General features: G+C 41.7%; 4 protein-coding genes and 1 long non-coding RNA gene across 5 annotated transcripts in view; 2 read left to right on the top strand and 3 right to left on the bottom strand.

The window, feature by feature from the left end:
- On the bottom strand, positions 1 to 5,221 carry ssu72 (SSU72 homolog, RNA polymerase II CTD phosphatase). Its single transcript, XM_049585183.1, has 5 exons — positions 4,942 to 5,221; positions 3,913 to 4,056; positions 1,651 to 1,790; positions 1,330 to 1,448; positions 1 to 984 (listed from the first exon to the last, which is right to left on the bottom strand). The coding sequence occupies exons 1-5, from the start codon at positions 5,019 to 5,021 to the stop codon at positions 883 to 885; spliced, it is 585 nt and encodes a 194-aa protein (XP_049441140.1). The 5' UTR covers positions 5,022 to 5,221; the 3' UTR covers positions 1 to 882.
- Positions 1,715 to 17,346, top strand: part of LOC125897679 (uncharacterized) — a 20,562-nt gene continuing 4,930 nt past the window's right edge. The window contains exon 1 of the long non-coding RNA XR_007450540.1: positions 1,715 to 1,844. This is a non-coding gene — a long non-coding RNA (uncharacterized LOC125897679). The remainder of the gene's footprint in view (positions 1,845 to 17,346) is intronic.
- On the bottom strand, positions 6,683 to 9,009 carry fndc10 (fibronectin type III domain containing 10). The gene is made up of 2 exons (XM_049583983.1): positions 8,891 to 9,009; positions 6,683 to 8,746 (listed from the first exon to the last, which is right to left on the bottom strand). Exon 2 carries the CDS (start codon positions 8,581 to 8,583, stop codon positions 7,552 to 7,554), a length of 1,032 nt encoding a protein of 343 aa, XP_049439940.1. The 5' UTR covers positions 8,584 to 8,746; positions 8,891 to 9,009; the 3' UTR covers positions 6,683 to 7,551.
- On the top strand, positions 11,295 to 12,485 carry LOC125892410 (olfactory receptor class A-like protein 4). Its single transcript, XM_049582789.1, has 2 exons — positions 11,295 to 11,381; positions 11,463 to 12,485. The coding sequence occupies exons 1-2, from the start codon at positions 11,295 to 11,297 to the stop codon at positions 12,483 to 12,485; spliced, it is 1,110 nt and encodes a 369-aa protein (XP_049438746.1).
- The window catches only part of LOC125896931 (olfactory receptor class A-like protein 4), a 3,348-nt gene continuing 386 nt past the window's right edge, over positions 14,385 to 17,346 (bottom strand). The window contains exons 2-4 of the mRNA XM_049590311.1: positions 16,948 to 17,211; positions 14,789 to 15,034; positions 14,385 to 14,597 (exon numbers count right to left, since the gene is read on the bottom strand). Coding sequence (XP_049446268.1) covers positions 14,385 to 14,597; positions 14,789 to 15,034; positions 16,948 to 17,211 — 723 coding nt within the window. The remainder of the gene's footprint in view (positions 14,598 to 14,788; positions 15,035 to 16,947; positions 17,212 to 17,346) is intronic.

Below are 17,346 nucleotides of genomic sequence, written 5' to 3' on the forward strand. Positions count from 1 at the left end.
TGTTTCGTAGAGATCTCTTTCATTAGAGGATTCATATGTACATACAGAAAAATCAGGCACTCTGAGCTGAGCTCGCATTTTGCAAATAATTACAATGCTTCAATTCTTTAACATTTACAAAAGAAAAAAAAAAAACATACTATGCCCTGAAAATAGCATATCCAAGTTTAAATATGAATCAACACATTATATTGGAAACACACTGGAGGAGGGCCTCAGAGAGGTCTAGGTTTGGTTATTCATTATTAGCCCACCCACTTTAACTTAATCCTAACTAACCTACAACACATGGTCGCACAAAAACACGCATTCAGTTCAAATAATTCTGTCTGACCCCAAAAACACATTTACACTGTCCCAAACTATGAATAAAAATCTGACATATATGCTTCAATAAATTGCAATTATATATCATCTGGAGAAAATAAAAATCAGCATTATTGTTGCTGTACTGAACAAAAATCAAAGGGACTGTTAAAGAAGTTGTTGCAGGGGTGTGGGTGTTATGGCTCTCCCTGAGGAGACATGGTTGAGTGATTTCACTGGACTGGGATGGAGGGAGGACCTTGGCCTGACCTTGATCCGGAGAAATGAAGGCAGAGCGAGAGCAGCGAGTCCGTCCTCTGCATAGAGGATAAACCCATCATCTCCAATGTGTCCAACAGCAGCCATTTGTTAGGTCCTGACCCAAAGCTGTGTGTGTGTGTGTGTGTGTGTGTGTGTGTGTCTGTATGTATGTATGTGTGGCTGTGTAGGCACACAACGTGTATGTATGGTGTTGTGGATGTCTGAGGAGTAAGAATTGTATGTGTGTGTCTATAATACTATTGTTTGATTGCTTGGGACCTAGGTCTGTGTTTATTGCAGATTTCTATTGTGTTATCAGTAGAAACAGACAGTGTGAAGAAAAGGCCTGTTGCTCTTCTCCTCAAACTCTTGTATGAGCTCATCTATTTCATCCTCCATGTCCTCAGTTTCCTGGATCTGCAGGGGTGGAGGAGGAAGGACATTAAACACAGCCTGGAAAGCACACAGCTCATTTGCACCATTGAAGTCAAATCAATCTGCACACCATTTATGAATCCATAGCACCATTTTATAGCATTACTAGCATTTTCATTAGGTGGCCACTTAATCCCTTACTTTGGAAATACACTGCATGGCATATTATGTCCACTTAACGACCATTTCATTCATATTACTTAAGTAAACAGATATACGGCAGAATTTTTCATCATTAAACCACAGTAGCATGAATGATTTATGAGTGTTTGTTGTATCAGTGTGGCTATGTAACAGTGTTTGATAATCCCGGCAAGAAACACTCACACATTGACACAGCTCACAGATGAGGAAGGCGCCCAGCGTGGCTTCCTCATGGTTATCCTGAATATCTACATTGATGACGTGCACAGGCTGTAGGGTCTCCTGCTCTCTTGAGTTCAGATCTGGGGAGCAGCAACAGATGAAAGAGAAAGTGTGCGCCACACAGTCAGAAGTGTTAAGGGTGAAAACTTGGTCTGCATACAAATCATGGTGGGATGAAAATTGCATTATGCAAGCAGTATCAAGGCAGTGTTTTCTGCAAGCAGCTTTGAATTTGCAACTGTATCCCTTCAGTGATTAAACATGTCTTGTGAGAAGCCTCACCCTCCAGCACTTGGTCATAAACTCTCTCTTCACAGGTGATGACCAGGTCAAACTTATCCTTGCAGCTTTGAAAGCGCTCCGGCTTTGCTTTGATGCGCTTGTTGCGGTCCAGCATGTGCAGGATGCCATTCTGTGTGTATCTGAAGAGTTGGGGAGGTCAAGGAACACAACAGGAGCAAAAGAAACACTTCAAGGTAACACAGCACCTTCACTGAACTGTCAGAGACAGAATCTCAACCAACCAAATAAGGAAAAATACCTGCCAAATCCCAGTAAGACAAATATTTGGTTTGAATGAGACTGCATAATTTGTTTGCACTGTGGGGTACACACTTGAATGGTGTCAGTGAGTGTTTGTATTGGCACACTACAGCACCCTCTGGTGGTGTCTGAAAAAACTTCCATTCATTAGTGATCTGCCTGGGGGAGGGGGGGGGGAGAGGAAGCCAATTCAGGGCCGTACCAGTAAAATGTTAAACTTATATTATCATATAATATTATTATCAATGAGTCATTCTGATACTGGCCAGCCAACATTTATTGTCCTTACCACAGATGTTATAATGTAATCACACACCTTCATTTTTCTAAGATGTGACCAAAGCCTATGTTGCTCTATCAATACATGGCTATCATACAAGACACCGCCAAATATATAAATTAAAAAAAAAAGACCAACCAACATGGTGAATTGTCTATAATAGTGGACTATATTTTCTTAAGGAAAAAAAAAAAAAAAAAAAAAATCATGAAACCCTGCAAGAATACAACAAAGTCTTCTAAGAGGTAATATGAACATTTTCTATTCATAACACATTGAGATATACAGGGCAGCTATTTTACAATTTGTAACACATGCAGGAATAAAGACAACCTACCGTGGGATGGCAAAATGTTCACCTGCAATACAGTAATATCATTAGCAAGTAAGAATTTGGTGAAGCACAAATCTTACTTTTAAGCCCAGATGTTCACAAGAAGCCTATTTGACCATAACTCCTCAATATGACCTTCTTAGACATGCCTAAGTCTGCAAACAAAGCAATTATCTGAAGAACAATTGGAGAAATTCCAGGAAAAACAAAACAGACGCCTTAAAATATACAGTCAAGGGGGCTGGTTTAACATTATACTACTAACTAGTATTTGAGCGATATCAAAGACCAAAAAGTGCCACTATTCAGTACTTATAAAGGACAAGCAACTGCAGTAACTAAATAAAACAAAATTTCTGAGACAGTGTTTACATGTGCAAAGAAAATGCAGTGCAAATCCTTCACTTTTATATTAACATTTATATGTCTCCAGCTACAACAAATTACAGGCTATTTTTGTAATGTGGTCTAAGGTTGTTAGTAGTATATGCATGAATTCCCACTAACACAGGGCTAATTTACTCTTCTTCAACTTACAGGGGCATCAGTCAATATTATCTTAATCAAAATTTATGATGTGACCCAGAAAGCCAATACTTAAACAGTGAAACTGCCCTTGATGTTTGTGTTGATTTAGTATGGTTAAATGTCCTGTAAGGCATTTCATTTTCCAGCCAGTGTTGTCTATGTGTCACCACTGTTTTTCTTTGCTGATGTAGTTCTCCTGTGGTTTAGTCTCTGTGTACTCTCACCCGTCAGTTTACGTGTTTATCATGATGCACCAGCGATTGTTAGCAATTACAGCAATTTAAAAAAAAAAAAACAAACTATCAAAGAAAGGCAAACCAGGTTGTGTTGACTCTCTGAAAGAGACAAAATATTTTTGTCTGATTTGCTGGTATTACTCAAACTGCAAACTTATCAATTATGACAGCAGGTATGGTCCATATATTGGAAACAGAAGGAAAGCAAGGAACAACAGTGGTAACATGACAACTCTTGAGAAAACAGACACTGAACAATGTAAACTAGGATTTGAGAAGTGAGCATAAATTTAAATCTGATGTGCCTCAGCAAAAGCATTTGATCTTCACCAAACTGTACTTACTGTTGTATTGCAATGTGTTTTGTCCACCCCCCTGTATGTTACAGGTTTAATAACAAAGCATAACTTTGTGACACATTTTAAAATCCCTGCATGTGATTTACCCATTGGTGCAGTTCCATCTGCTGTGCCGCTCAAACGCATTCACTCTTGATGCACGAACTCCCACAAAAAAGCAATATCTAAACACAATACATGTACATGTGCCATGTCTACTTATCTGGCTTCCAGTCAACAGTGTAAATGTGTGTGTGTGTGGAAAAGTGAGTGAGAAGGGGATACAGTTCCTTGTCCTTGCGGACCAAGTCGTTGTACATCTGTACATATGTCGTTTTGAAGTCATACACATTTGGCTTATCCGGGGCAGGACCGGGTAGCTTCACATGAGACCCTGTCCCAAAAGAACGCACCTCGAATCCACGTTTACTGCAAAGACCAAGAGGATAAGACAGTAAATTACATACCAGTTCTGACATCAACACTGGACACAAGAAAACATTACATACAAGTAGATGCAGTCATCAGCGTCTTTCCATGCCTACAGTGTAAAGTATGATGTGGACCTGTTTTGTGTCAAAGGCTGAACTAAGACATAAATCCACAGTAAATGTGCGTAGGCCTATTTCAGCTTGTCTCTCTCATGTTGTGTCAGAATTTGCCTGACTTTCTTAGAACAGAAAAAAAAAATTAATCAAGCTAACCACACAGATGTCAGGTCGTCACAAAATTGAATTCTCTAACTCATTTTGTACTAGACCAAGGTACTCTGCTTTAAAATGAGAAGAGCAGCCATTAGGGAATGAACCCAAGTGTGAAATGTCTGACAGTCCCAAACCAGCACACACCTTTGGCTTACAAACTAGTAAATCTAGACTTAACCTCTCTAAGTAGTGTGTGCATGAGGGGGCTGATCAGAGCAGGTACGCCATCTGATGTTGCTCAAGCTGCAGTCCCTCCCTTCCGGAATATTCTCTACAGGGGGGCGCTCTAGTCAACATGTTGGGTGGAAAAAAAACCAATTTGGGCCGTTTTTGAAAGTCCATAACCTGTTTGAAAACAAAAAAATGCGGATATTTATTGTAGACAATCGCGAACCTGAAACCTAGTCAGAAACCTGCGTTAAAAGCGGGCCGTAGCCCCGTTGTGACACTCAAAAGGAACGAGTCCATTGTTAACTGCGTTGAGGCCCAACAGACTGCCTGTCACCGTGTCGGCTTGACTCGTGACGGGAAAACGGCTCGATACCGCACAGATTTGGTTCACTTCACGGTGGGTTTTCCTTTTGTTGTCCTCCCGGTGGCTCATCTTTACCTGAGGATATTGTGCGCTTCCATACTGCGGTTCTGGTTGCTCGAGCACACAACCGCTACACGCAGCGTGTGGCTCGGCATTGCGACTCTCCGGCTGAAACTAACCGTTAGCAGGTGTCAGAAACTATACAAAGGCAGTTAGTTTGATCCCTGAAAGAAAAACAAACAAAACAAACCCCTTTGTTACGGTTATTAAGAAAACGATTCGAATACAAATACTGTGCGACTGGCTCGTCTTCTTTCTGATGCAGGAAGTTAAAATGGCGTCGCCCCGTCAGTGGACTACGGCTTTATGAAGTGATGTCAGTTGAGGGCGGGGTTTGCTACTTGTCACGCGACGTAGCGTGACGTCGGTCGGTACACAAACACGAGTGATATGATTTTCCTTGAAAGACATATTTTTACTACATTCAAAGTGTTCATGAAAACACCCACATCATATTTTTTTTTAAATAGGCGCACACTTGTGACTCAAATAACTTCTGACGCTTCTGCTGAAACTAAACAAAACTAGATACAAAAATATCCTGGACAAACTGACAACGTGTTTACAGTAAATGCGTAAATGTATGCTATTTTGAATGATATATTTTCCATGTAATATGTGTTCTATCTATAGAGATATGTATTTTTTCCCAACAAACAATACTTTTTTATGGTTAAATGTTTATTGTGTTTTTAAGAACAACTTATTTTCAACATATACTGACAAATGCAACGACCAAACAAGCCAAAACAAGAGGAACAACACCAATAACAGAAGGAGAGATGGTCAGCTGAGGTTAAAGCATTAAAATCCATACATTATCAAGGGCAGTTATAATACCCACCCAGGCCCTGATTGTTTTAGGGTGCACGCTGTTCATCTTAGCTGTTCCAAGATCACTATTTTCTTAAAAGCCAGAATCCAATGTGATAACAAAGAGAGACTCAGAGTATACCACATTTATAAAATTCTAAAGCCTGCCAACAGCAACCTATGTTGATTAAGAATAAAACATAAAATTTGGATCTTAGCTCAACCCAGTCAAATCTGATAAAGAATCATTGACAAATTTCCAGAAAGCAGCAATGATGGGCAGCCCCAAACATATGTTAAATGTCTCTGTAGCATTCGCAGAACAAAATGTACAGTTATAAGAAGCATTTTTATAACATCTGTTAAACTACTTATCCTCATCCTTAAATCAGTTCTGAACAGGCAACTGCATATTTCAGTTGTCCTATTAATAAATTCTACCTCCATGATACTTACCATGCATACAATCCCCAACACTCATGTGGATGTTACTACATCTGTACACTGTAGGCCTATGTAATAATATAACATTTGTCTGTTTGTTTCAGTATATCATATTGTGCTTTGCTGTGTATATTCTCTGTCCTGGACTCTCATTTTATCTGATCTAGAGTTGAACAATATGATGATGAATACCCTGAAATGACAACAAAATTAGTAATCAGAGATTTTGCCTGACAGTTTATACCATGGTAGCTCCCCCACATAGTTGTGGCGATGATACATATCATTTTGGTCATTATCATCAAATCATTATTTATTTTTTATATTTTTTTGCATCAATGTGACAAACTTTTTCAGATTTGTTATCTCATTTGTCAAGTTTCTGTCTTGGTATTTTACACTATACACACATATACACATACATTGCGTGTACAAGAGGATCCTCCTGATCTGATCATAGTTTGGGATACAGTTGTATTCAGTTTAACTATCCAGAAAGACTTAAACAGAAAAGATGAATAGGACCGATGAGATCAGCCCCTGTGACTGACCTGCATCAGACACCTAGGGAAGGTTTGTGTTTATACAGATATTCTAATTCCTGTCTGTTGCTGATTCTTGTAGAATGTCCAGAGATGTGAGGATGACCACGTGCACACACACTCTCTCACACGCAAGGAGAAAAACAAGGACAGCTGCAAAGTATTACAAATGACCTCATGGTACTTTATTCACTGACAGCGGGACATAAAGGCATTATAACTCAAGATGTTTGGCACAGTATTTGGAGATTGTACACCAGATTGTATTTCCCTTCACAAAATGGTACAAATACATACTGTATGCAGACCTAAAAGCAAAACTGGACGGTGGGATGGTTTAGTCAAGTGGAAAAAATGAAATTCATTAAAGTTTTATTTTCCTGTGTCGCAGCAAGGAAGGACACCGTCGGGACACTTTCACAGGCTGCACATTTAGCCAAAAAACAGCTGCTTCTGATGCACTCAAAGCCATTTCATTAAGTGTATTGCTGTATAAATGCTGCCAGCATACAGATTGACAGATTCAATCACAGACAACCTTGAACAAAAACAGAACACAGTAAACTACTGTATAATTGTAAATGTAAGTAATCAGTACTTTTGGTTCAGTGCATCCTCGCAGAGGTTGACAAGGCATGTTATTTGCAGAGCAACAGTAGTTTGTGCTTCTATTCAGTCATAACAGGATGTGTATATCATTATGTGGCGGACTGAAAAGTAAGTATTATTGACAGTGAGTGGTTGTGATCTAGGATTAGATGTGATCATGGATGTTAAATGTAGGTCTTTTTATGTATTAACAGTGCATCTTAGATTCAGAGTCACATCAGTGACGAGAGTGAGTGCGGTAGGAGTATGAGTGCTGTGTCGTGGGGCTCATGATGTTTTCTGTGATGTATGCCACCAGCAAGCAGATGATGACCAGCATCACGCAAATAGCTCCCCCAACCGTTGTCATGGCAATCACAATGTCCTGCATCCCAGACGGCGGGAGGGTAAACTCCACACAGTCCCGCTGGTCTGCTTTCTGAGCTGGATCGGAGCGGGCCAGGGAGCGCAGGCAGATGCGGTACGGGATGTTCTCATGCAGCTCAGTCAGGAGAAAGTCCCTGCAGCCAGATCCAAGATGGACGCCAGCACACTCAAACTGAGTATAGCTTCCATTCCACCAGCAGCTCAACTCGTAGCCACCCCGCCTGTGGCGTCGGCCACTGAAAACAGTGTTTGATCTTAGAGTTTCCTCTTTTGTTAAATTTGCCCCTGGATCCCCACCACTCTTCTGAACAGCTGCAGTGTCTTTCGTCTTTGCGTCTCGGCCAGTCATTTCTCCCTTATGGGTCCACTGTAACAGTACGCTGCCATTAATGAGAATATTTGCCACCAGATTCCCCAAAGTCACCACTGTCCTGCAGTCTCCCTGATGACACTTGTACCCGAACAGTGTTTGTCGAAAACACAGCTGCCCACCGATGCCGCCCTCAATCACTCTGTAGGCACACAGCGGTGACGCCCCTTCATCCAGGCTCCAGTTTGGTGCCCTGCCAGACCTTTCAGATATCACAGTAGTAATATTGCCTCTGCTGGTGTTAAGAGAGAAGCTATTCACTTGGCCTGTTACCTCTTTTAGCTTTGGTGGTGGCCTACTTTCGTGTTTGTGATTGCCATAGTTAGAGCTGTTAGTCTGTTTTTGCCAGTGCTGGATCCCTAAATGGTTCCTGCCTCCAGCCTCTGATGGGGATGTTGTTGTTGATGATGCTGGGCTGCTGCGATGAGATCTGCTGGAGCCAGCTGTCTGGTGTAATGTGCAGAGCACGAGTGCCGATAAGGCGAGCAGCGATGGTCGTTGTTGGCTTTTCATCTCACCTCCTCTCGTCGAATTATTTTCTCTCACAGTGGATCAGATGGGCGATGGTAAAGAGCGGGCTGATGTCTGCCATAAGATCAGCTCCGCTTCAGTGCACACGACGAAATCCGTGTGAAACAGGACAGCTCGTCCATGGGCGAGAGGAGCGGGTATGCATCTGCGACAGAAATAACATTTAGTCATGCGGCCATCCTGTCAGTGAGAGATCCGAGTATGACCTTGCATAGGATAAGCTCGGATGAAGTTAATAAAGCCCCCTCCGCGCAGCCTACGACTCTCAGGCATGTATAAAAGCACTTACTGGTTTCGGTGGGATGATGAGGACCCGGCTATCGTGCCATCAGATTCGCTTTCTTCTTCCTGTCTGGCTTGACGTAAAGGCTTTGATGCCCGCTGTGCGAGAGTGCACGTGGAGGAGCGCGCGCCGCGGTGTGCTTGGGAGCGTGGGTGCGTGCACAAAATATTTGTAGTCATCAACAGTCGATTTGTGAGTCATCGTCCCACACATTGCTCCAGGTGTCTATCAATAACGGTGAAAACAAACGAAGCCCTGACGACACTGATGGTTGGAGCCAATATGCATCCCACGTGTGCTGCTCACCTGCAGGACCCTCACACCCAGGCAGAGCAGGCTACACATCACATCAGAGCTGCTGTCAGCCCTACCTGTACCAACAACACCTACAGAAACACCCGCAACTCCTTTCTCCTAATCTTTGAGTTTAATATAATATTTAATAGAGAACTGTTTGAAATAATGTTGCTCAGACAAAGGACATTATTTAGCTTTTGAAAAATGGGAAGCAACATTAATCTTCTATAATTATCATCAATTAATAATAATCAATTTCAGGCTACTCATTGTTTTACTAACATGGAAAAAAAGCAGAATCATTGCTGATTCAGATCAAAATTATACTTAAAATATACTTAAGTGTTTAATCTAGCATGGACAACTTCATACACATGCCTGCCACCCGGGGGGGTCCTCAAGGTCCGAATACGCCAATTCATCAAGGTCTTCTTGAATTGCTCCTAGTCTAGCCCCTCCCCTCCCTATTAGCCCCAGACAACACAGCTCCCAGGTTCACAGTGACCCGTCCACCAAGTTAAGGTGGCTATTCTCGGAGAATGCCTCCAGGGCACCTCCTGTTAGAGGTGTTCTGGACACACCAAACTGGTAGGAGGCCCCAGGGCAGACCCAGAACACGCTGGAGGGTCTACATATCCCATCCAGCCTGGGAACACCTTGGGTTCCCCCAGGAGGAGCTGGAAAACATTGTTAGGGAGAGGGACGTCTGGGGTGCTTGCTTGGCCTGCTGACCCCACGACCCAGCCCCGGATAAGTGGATGAAAATGGATGCATGCATCTGATGCTGCCCTGCACTCACTTTTGGATGCATGGCATTCAACAGTGTCAGTCGCTATTTACAAATTATCACTTTACATATTCAATACATGAACTCTACATTTTGTGTGTTTTTTGCAAGAAATAGACCCTTTGTTCCCTAATTTCAACAACAGGGCTGTTAACTGCAAGACAGAAAGTTGCTGCTGCTGTTTTCTGGGTTAGATTCATCAGAGTAAACATGTTATTTTGTATAGAACGGGGTGGGAATGGTTGTTAGTGTTGTTGTGCTTCATAGAATTGTAAAGGAAGATCATTACGTATTTTTTTCGCCCCTCTGATGGTGATAACAGAAAGACTACAGCTGTAAAAATTAGCAATAAATTATACCAAGACCTCTCTGACACAGTCTGAACAAAATCATAAACCTTACAAAGGCAGAAATTGCTGCAGGGATAATGTATCAGATTGCAGTGCATTATACAGCTGTTTTCACTTTGTCCATTCCCTGTACAAAAAGCAGTCTGACATGTAGTGCAGTAAAGAGGTCATGATGTTCTCTGTATAAAATCATCACGAACAAAGAGCACCTATATGGATCAGCAGGAATAAAAAACAAGTTTTATCTCAAGGCACAGTGGAAAAAACGTGTGATCAAGATGCATCATTGTTCTCCACAATACATTTAATTAAGCGGTGTTTATGTGAGATTATTCGAAGCAGCACTTGCCACGTCCCCAAGAGAGACACTTGGCAACTGAGTAAACAGTTAATATCAAGGGAGACAATGAATAGCTGACTGATAGGAGAAAAAAAGCTGTGTCAGTGGGAATGACTTCTCTACGCCTGTCCCCTAAAGGTTGTGCAAGGTAATTGGTTAAATCTGTGTAAGCTGCAGTTAATATTAGAACTGATGGTCTGATAGCTAGTGTTATTTAGTCAGGATGGAACATTAAGAATTATTACGAAATGAGCAGATTGCTGGTGATGATGTTTTAGAATGAATAAGTGAATGGGAACAGACTGTGATTAACACAACAAATAAACAGCGTCCCACACCTGTTGCTGTGATCATTCAGGCCGAGAGACATTGATGATGCTGCTTGGAAAATGCCAACCTCTGCATGTACACTCAAAGCATCAACACGTTGGATTAAATTGACCTTGAGCCTGATCAGCAAAGATGAAACCATCTTTGACGTCTCTGTTTGACAAATCTGTTTGTGCATATATAAAACGCCATCGGGAGCTTTAGCATCAGTAGTGCACATGAAGCCTTGATGTTTCACTGTGACTCTCACGCGCATGCCTGTCACAAAGAAAAAGCAAACTATGTCGCCATGCAGAGGATGATGCCATGTCAGAGGTCCTCACTGTAGACGCTATTTTGTTTGGGCTCTTGGTCTTCTCTGGTATCCTTGGAAACATCTTGGTCATCCATGTGGTGAGATTATACAGAGTATTTTATTTGCTGATTGAGCTCAGTGTTTCAGGTGTTCTCAGCGTTTCATGCTTATACTCTCAGGTGTTGCAGTCGGCCCTTAAGAGTCCGTCTCGGAGGCTCCCTCCCTCGGACACTATTTTGGTGCACCTGTCTCTGGCCAACCTGCTGACCTCGCTTTTCCGCACAGTGCCCATCTTTGTGTCCGACCTGGGCTTGGATGTGTCTCTGTCTCCGGGCTGGTGCCGAATCTTCATGTTGCTGTGGGTGTGGTGGCGAGCTGTGGGCTGTTGGGTGACTCTGGCACTAAGCATCTTCCACTGCACCACCCTGAGGCGGCAGCAGGTGAACTTTGGCCCTCTCGCACAGCAGAGGGAGAGGCGGCGGGTTTGGATCGTTCTGGGGCTGGTGTGGGGGCTTAACCTGGCCTTCTCAATTCCAGCCTTGGTATACAGCACTCACGTTCACGGCAATGCCACTGTGGAGCTGATGGTGATCAGCTGCACCACTAGGCCTCTTCTGGGCTGTGTCTGGGAGTTCCCCTCCAACCAACAAGGCTCAGCCTTCGCCTCTTCCTCCCTTGCACTTAATGAGGTGTTGCCGCTGGTGCTGATGGTTTGCACCAACCTGGCCACGCTTCATGCGCTGGCAAAACACATACGAGCTGTTACTGCAGGGACAGAGTCAGGAGGAGCCTGCGGGGAGATGGACAAACACTTGTCCACTGAACGCAAAGCGGCTCATGTGATCATGTCGCTGGTGTCACTCTTCGTGGTCTGCTGGGCACTGCAGGTTGCTGCGGTGACGTACTACAACCACGATGGGGGACACCACGCTGAAGGGCTGCTGACTGTGGCTCACTTCTCAGCCTCACTGTTTGTAGGATTCAGTCCCATGGTGGTGGCCCTGGGACATGGCAAGCTGAGGAGGAGAATCGTTAGTATGATCCTGATGTGGTCGAAAGTGCTTAAATGTCACAGGAAGAACACTGAGGAGGGGGGTGAATCCCCAAAGACTAAAGGAAAGAAGGGAAAACAAAGTGTTTTTATTGTCCAAAAAGAAAGGAAGGTCATAAAAGTGAAGGAGAAAGTTAGGGCAAATAAATGATGAAAGTAAAATGTGATTGAATTGATACAAAAATACTAAAAAATATACCAGATTTCACACCCAAATAAGCATGCATGAAGATGCATTATCCATTTTAATCCACAGGCACATTTTCTCTGGACAGAACTGTTGTCAAGTATTATTTTAACTTATTTGGAGATATTTCAAGCCATTTATTTCAAGTCAAACCAATTTATAAGCCCAATATCACAAATCACAATTTGCCTAAGAGGGCTTTACACCATACGGCATCCCTCTGTCCTCAGGAGTTGGGAAATCATTACAAAGCAATCAAGCAGGTAATTTGGTTTCTTTGATTGTAGAAACTATTTTATCCATTCCGATGTTTTTCACCCTGTTTTTCCTCATTCATGGTGAGAGTCCAAGGACAGAGTGTGTCGTATGTTGTAAGGCCCTTTGATGCAAATTTGATTTGTGATGTTGGGCTACATAAATAAAACAGAAAAAAAATGAACGTATCATTGCTTCTGTGTTGTTATTGTTGTTCTTTAAGCTGAGATATAGTCTAATAATCCTTTGGGTTTAAGCAAATATATATTTAGCTTTTCCCTTTTTCCATATGTTCATATTACACCTAATATGTATTATATCGAGTTTATTGTTTCTTATATTGTATCTTACACCTAATGTGGCTTTTTATATTTGCTGTTGTTTTTCTTAAATGGAGCCTCCCTGCAAAGCGAAGCATTTCACAAGATTGTGCTTGTGTAACCGGAGTGACAATAAATATTTTGAATCTTGAATCAATATCACACACAGTGTCTTAATAGCAGCAATAACAATGTTCCAATGGGTCAAACCCAGTCGAATCTATGCCAAAGAAAAACTCCTCCGAAAAAAAAAGTTACACAGGAAAAATCTCTGGAGAAGTAACATAGCAAGTGCTCCTCAAAAGTTTGCAAATAGTTCTAATAGTGTACATTTATCTTAAGTTGTTTTTTGTGTCATTACATTAACCAGTTGTTTGATGTGGGATGACTAAATATGAAATGCTTAGTCAGAAGCTATCATGGTGACTCATAACTTTAATGAAACTATAGATCTTGTTGATGACCTTTTACAAGCTTCGAGAATTCCATTAACACCACTTTTTCAGAGGATGTACAAACACAGCCTCTGATGTTGCTGTTTAATCACATCCATTCAACACTGGACCTCTGTAGCAGAATGGTAGATCCAGACATTGGGTGGGAAACTAATGTAATCTTGTGGCATTGTAATCTAAAGGAAGTGGATTTGATAGTTTGACAGTTTGTCAAGACTGTAAATTTAAGACATCATCTATCTGAATTAATTGGGACATGTAGCACAAATCCTTGTAATGTTAAAGGTAAACTATGCAGGACTTTTCTAACAAAAAAATGTATAGACTTCATCACTTATGACTCACTAGAAGTATGTGGTGGTGTATTCATCTGCAGAGCCTCTGCCGTCTGCCAGTGTTTTTCTTTTCATTTTCTTATTATTTTGCTGTGTTCAGGACATTCCTGGGCACAGCACACAAGTGAGGTCGGACTTTATAAACAGCAAACAGAATGCATCCAAGAGGAAGCTATGAAAATTGCCGACACAGTGCTGAAAATAAAGCAAATACAGCAAAGTGAAACGCCAAATGGACAAAGCTGGAGTTGTCTTTCACTTTTGCTGGTGATGCTGTTCACAAACAGTAACTATAGTATATTTTTAATTACTTTCTACCACTTTCCCCTTCCACTGAGTCCATCAGTTCAACTCCAGTCACACACACGTGTTTATGAGGGGGAACATCATGTATTCATACCTACTGCCATGAACCTCCCTTACATGTTTTTTTAAGGGAAGTTGATGCAAACAATAGTTCATGATCAGCAGTATAGTGTGAGCTGCACAGGGGCTCTGTCAGTTAGAGAGTGCTGACTTGATGAAAGAACGCAGCCGCCGGTGGCCGATTGCCAGAACAGCAGGTGACATGGCGATGAAGATGATGTTGGCAAAACGAGCAATGACCAGTAGAAACTCCGCTGAGGAGCCACGGTTGTAGTTAAAATAGTTGACAGAGATAATGCTGGTTCCCCAGGATGCAATGAAAAGCATGATGAGAGCAAGAATCACCTGGAGAAACACACAACACAAAGATTCAGGGAATCAGTACTGATGAATTACATTCACTTTGACTCGAATAAAAAAGTAAAACAAGTGATGTACATGCTCGTCTGTCGAATAAATGAGTTATCAGTGCTGCTGTGGATGAAACATTACTCTCCATCTACATGATAAACATGGCTTCACGGCCTCTTCCTCACCTTGGCTGCTCGTCTCTCGGCAGGTACCCGTTTAATGACAGGTGCATCTTGCACTGAACTCCGCATCCTGCTATGGGTGTAGAGTGTGTAAAGGGAGCCCAGGTTGGTAAAGGCCATTAGTATTATGGGAATTGTTTCATGGATCACCATAGATGTGGTAGCATAGGCCAGGCCACTGTAGCTGGAAGGAAAGTTCCACACGCAGCCCAGCAGGGGGCGCGTTGTGCTGCTCACCAGCATCAGGGTCTAAGAGAGGAAGAGGGAGATGGAGGAGTGGAGGAAAGAGGGTGGAACATTAATAGTCAGCGATTTAGGGAATTCTCACCATAGAAAAACATCTGCTATTTCATATATTTTAAAAAATTTCAAATGTTTTATGGCTGATGTGTTTGAAATTTAATGCAGATCTCTCACTTCAGATGAAGTGTATTACACTGCTGCTCTAAATGATTTCAGTATTTTCTGGACCACATGTCAGGGGAGAGATTAATGCAGCAAAAAGCTTGAATTCCCTTGATATTATCAGGAACCTATCCACATGTTAAACATTTTTTTTAAATTTTTAATTTATTTAAATTCACTACTTTTTGCAGGATTAACGGACCATCACATGTGTGTGTGTATATACAATCAAACCGTGTTTGTTCCACATTAAATCTTTTTTGTTTACCACACACTGTATCATACCAGTGTTTTTGCAAGTCTTAACTCCTATAATACAACAGAACATTTTTACCAAGTGCCAACCTCCGGGCCTGAAAAATGAAGCCTACACTGAAGTGCCACAAACTGCAGTTCCTTGAAGGGCCACTTGAGGCTGACTCCAAAACAGTCTCAATCCCCATATATTCCCATGTTAAAATGCTCAACTTCACAGTAGAAATAAACATGTTTTCCCCCTTCATGATAACTGTGTGGGGGTAATTTTTTTTCACAAGTCAACCATTTAAATTTTTCTTAAAGTTTAAAGTTATGCATGGCCACTTTGAGTGACAGGACGGTTCAATCCATTACCATAGCGGCACTGTTGATTAGGTAACATAAACATGCCGTAACCCCAGATTCACAAAGTGTAGGCATAGTTGTAGCCGTTGCTTTTTCAATGTGTTTTCAGCTCATGAAAGATAACTAACATCTTGGTCGCCTAAAAAAAGTCTTGTTTAGTGTTTGGTTGTACTGAAAGACCCTCTAAGGTCTTGGATATTCATTTTTAGTACATTTTGTTTAATGGTTTTAGGATAGCAAAAATTAGTATTAGCATTATCACAGTTAACCATAGCTGTAAATGCACTGTGCTAACCAAGGTAGCTGCTAGCCTTAGAGTTAGCTCCACACTGTTGCCCAAATCATAGATTTTAATATTAACAAGATACTGGACCCCAAGATGGCGCCTTTTCATTCCAATGTAGTTGCTCACCTGGCGCATATGCCAAAAAAGTTTTCAAGCTTTCAGGTTTACTTCCACAGTATCCTCCTAAATATGCACAGTAGTGTTTCTCCAGCGGGCCCCGCCCACGAGTTCCTGTTCAGTTCATAGTCTTTACATTGTGATGATGTCACAGATTTTTAAATTGCTTTTTTCAGCTCCAGTAAATTTTAACAAATATAAAACTACCATGGCTCAATATATCGGAATGGTAAGATTCATAACTGAACTTGTTTGCAATTCGAACTGTCCTGTCATCAGTTTTACAGATCTCTTTTTTAATGTTGGCCTATGAGGAAAACGCTTCTTTTTTGCTGTAAGGCCAAATGCTTTTTTGGGGGGCCTGGTCCAAATTTGATCACTTCTAAAAATTTAAAATAGGCATAGTCAGAATTCCAAACTTAAGGCTTTAAAAGGGGAGTTCACAAACCAATAGGTGACGTCATATTGGCTTTGCCTATTAAAAAAAAAATACAATCTATGTAATTACTTTAACAACAATAAATACAATTGATGTTTACTGTGATCGGTCACACAATGGAAGCAGGTTTCTCTGTGTTGACAGACATCCTGTACATAAATAAATGGAAACCAGCCTCTAATAGAATAAAAAGTAAATTAACATTTCTAAAACAAAGCAGCATGGTGTACAAAATGACCAGCTGTCATGTGAAGTGTACATGATGATGTACAAAACAGGTGTGGTCCTATAACTGAATTCAATGCATCTCACCTCTGTGCTGTTAATGTCCCCGTTAGTGGAAAAGATATGAGCAGGAATGGAGTAAATAAAGTTGACAAGCCAGATAAGGGCCAGACTCAGCATGAGGGTCTTAGGAAGGCCCCGGGGCCCATGAAGGCTCCCAATGGTAGGAGCCACACGCCTCAATGTCTGGAGGTGGAACGCACTGAGGAAGAGCGTTGACCACACATTGACTGATCGCAGCCACACCCAGACACCCATAAGGAACTGACACCACTCTTTGGAGGAATACAGCTGTAAAAGAAAGAGACAGGTGTATAGTCACAAACGTTTGCTGACTAATATGATGTACTCACACTTTTCTCCAGGAGATACGAAGAGGTCTTTTTCTCAAACCTTACTGACTTTCTCCTTCGCCTCATGTCTGCT

Source organism: Epinephelus fuscoguttatus, linkage group LG1 (assembly GCF_011397635.1).
Source record: "Epinephelus fuscoguttatus linkage group LG1, E.fuscoguttatus.final_Chr_v1".
Taxonomy (NCBI): Eukaryota; Metazoa; Chordata; class Actinopteri; order Perciformes; family Serranidae; genus Epinephelus; species Epinephelus fuscoguttatus.

Excerpts from the sequence above, each read along its gene's own strand:
- ssu72 (XM_049585183.1), bottom strand. The coding sequence starts at position 5,021 with ATGCCGAGCCACACGCTGCGTGTAGCGGTTGTGTGCTCGAGCAACCAG. Across the intron at positions 4,057-4,941 it reads GAAGCGCACAATATCCTCAG|TAAACGTGGATTCGAGGTGC; the intron begins GTAAAGATGAGC and ends TGGTCTTTGCAG. Across the intron at positions 1,791-3,912 it reads GTCCGCAAGGACAAGGAACT|ATACACACAGAATGGCATCC; the intron begins GTATCCCCTTCT and ends CCAACTCTTCAG.
- fndc10 (XM_049583983.1), bottom strand. The coding sequence starts at position 8,583 with ATGAAAAGCCAACAACGACCATCGCTGCTCGCCTTATCGGCACTCGTG.
- LOC125892410 (XM_049582789.1), top strand. The coding sequence starts at position 11,295 with ATGTCAGAGGTCCTCACTGTAGACGCTATTTTGTTTGGGCTCTTGGTC. Across the intron at positions 11,382-11,462 it reads ACATCTTGGTCATCCATGTG|GTGTTGCAGTCGGCCCTTAA; the intron begins GTGAGATTATAC and ends TTATACTCTCAG.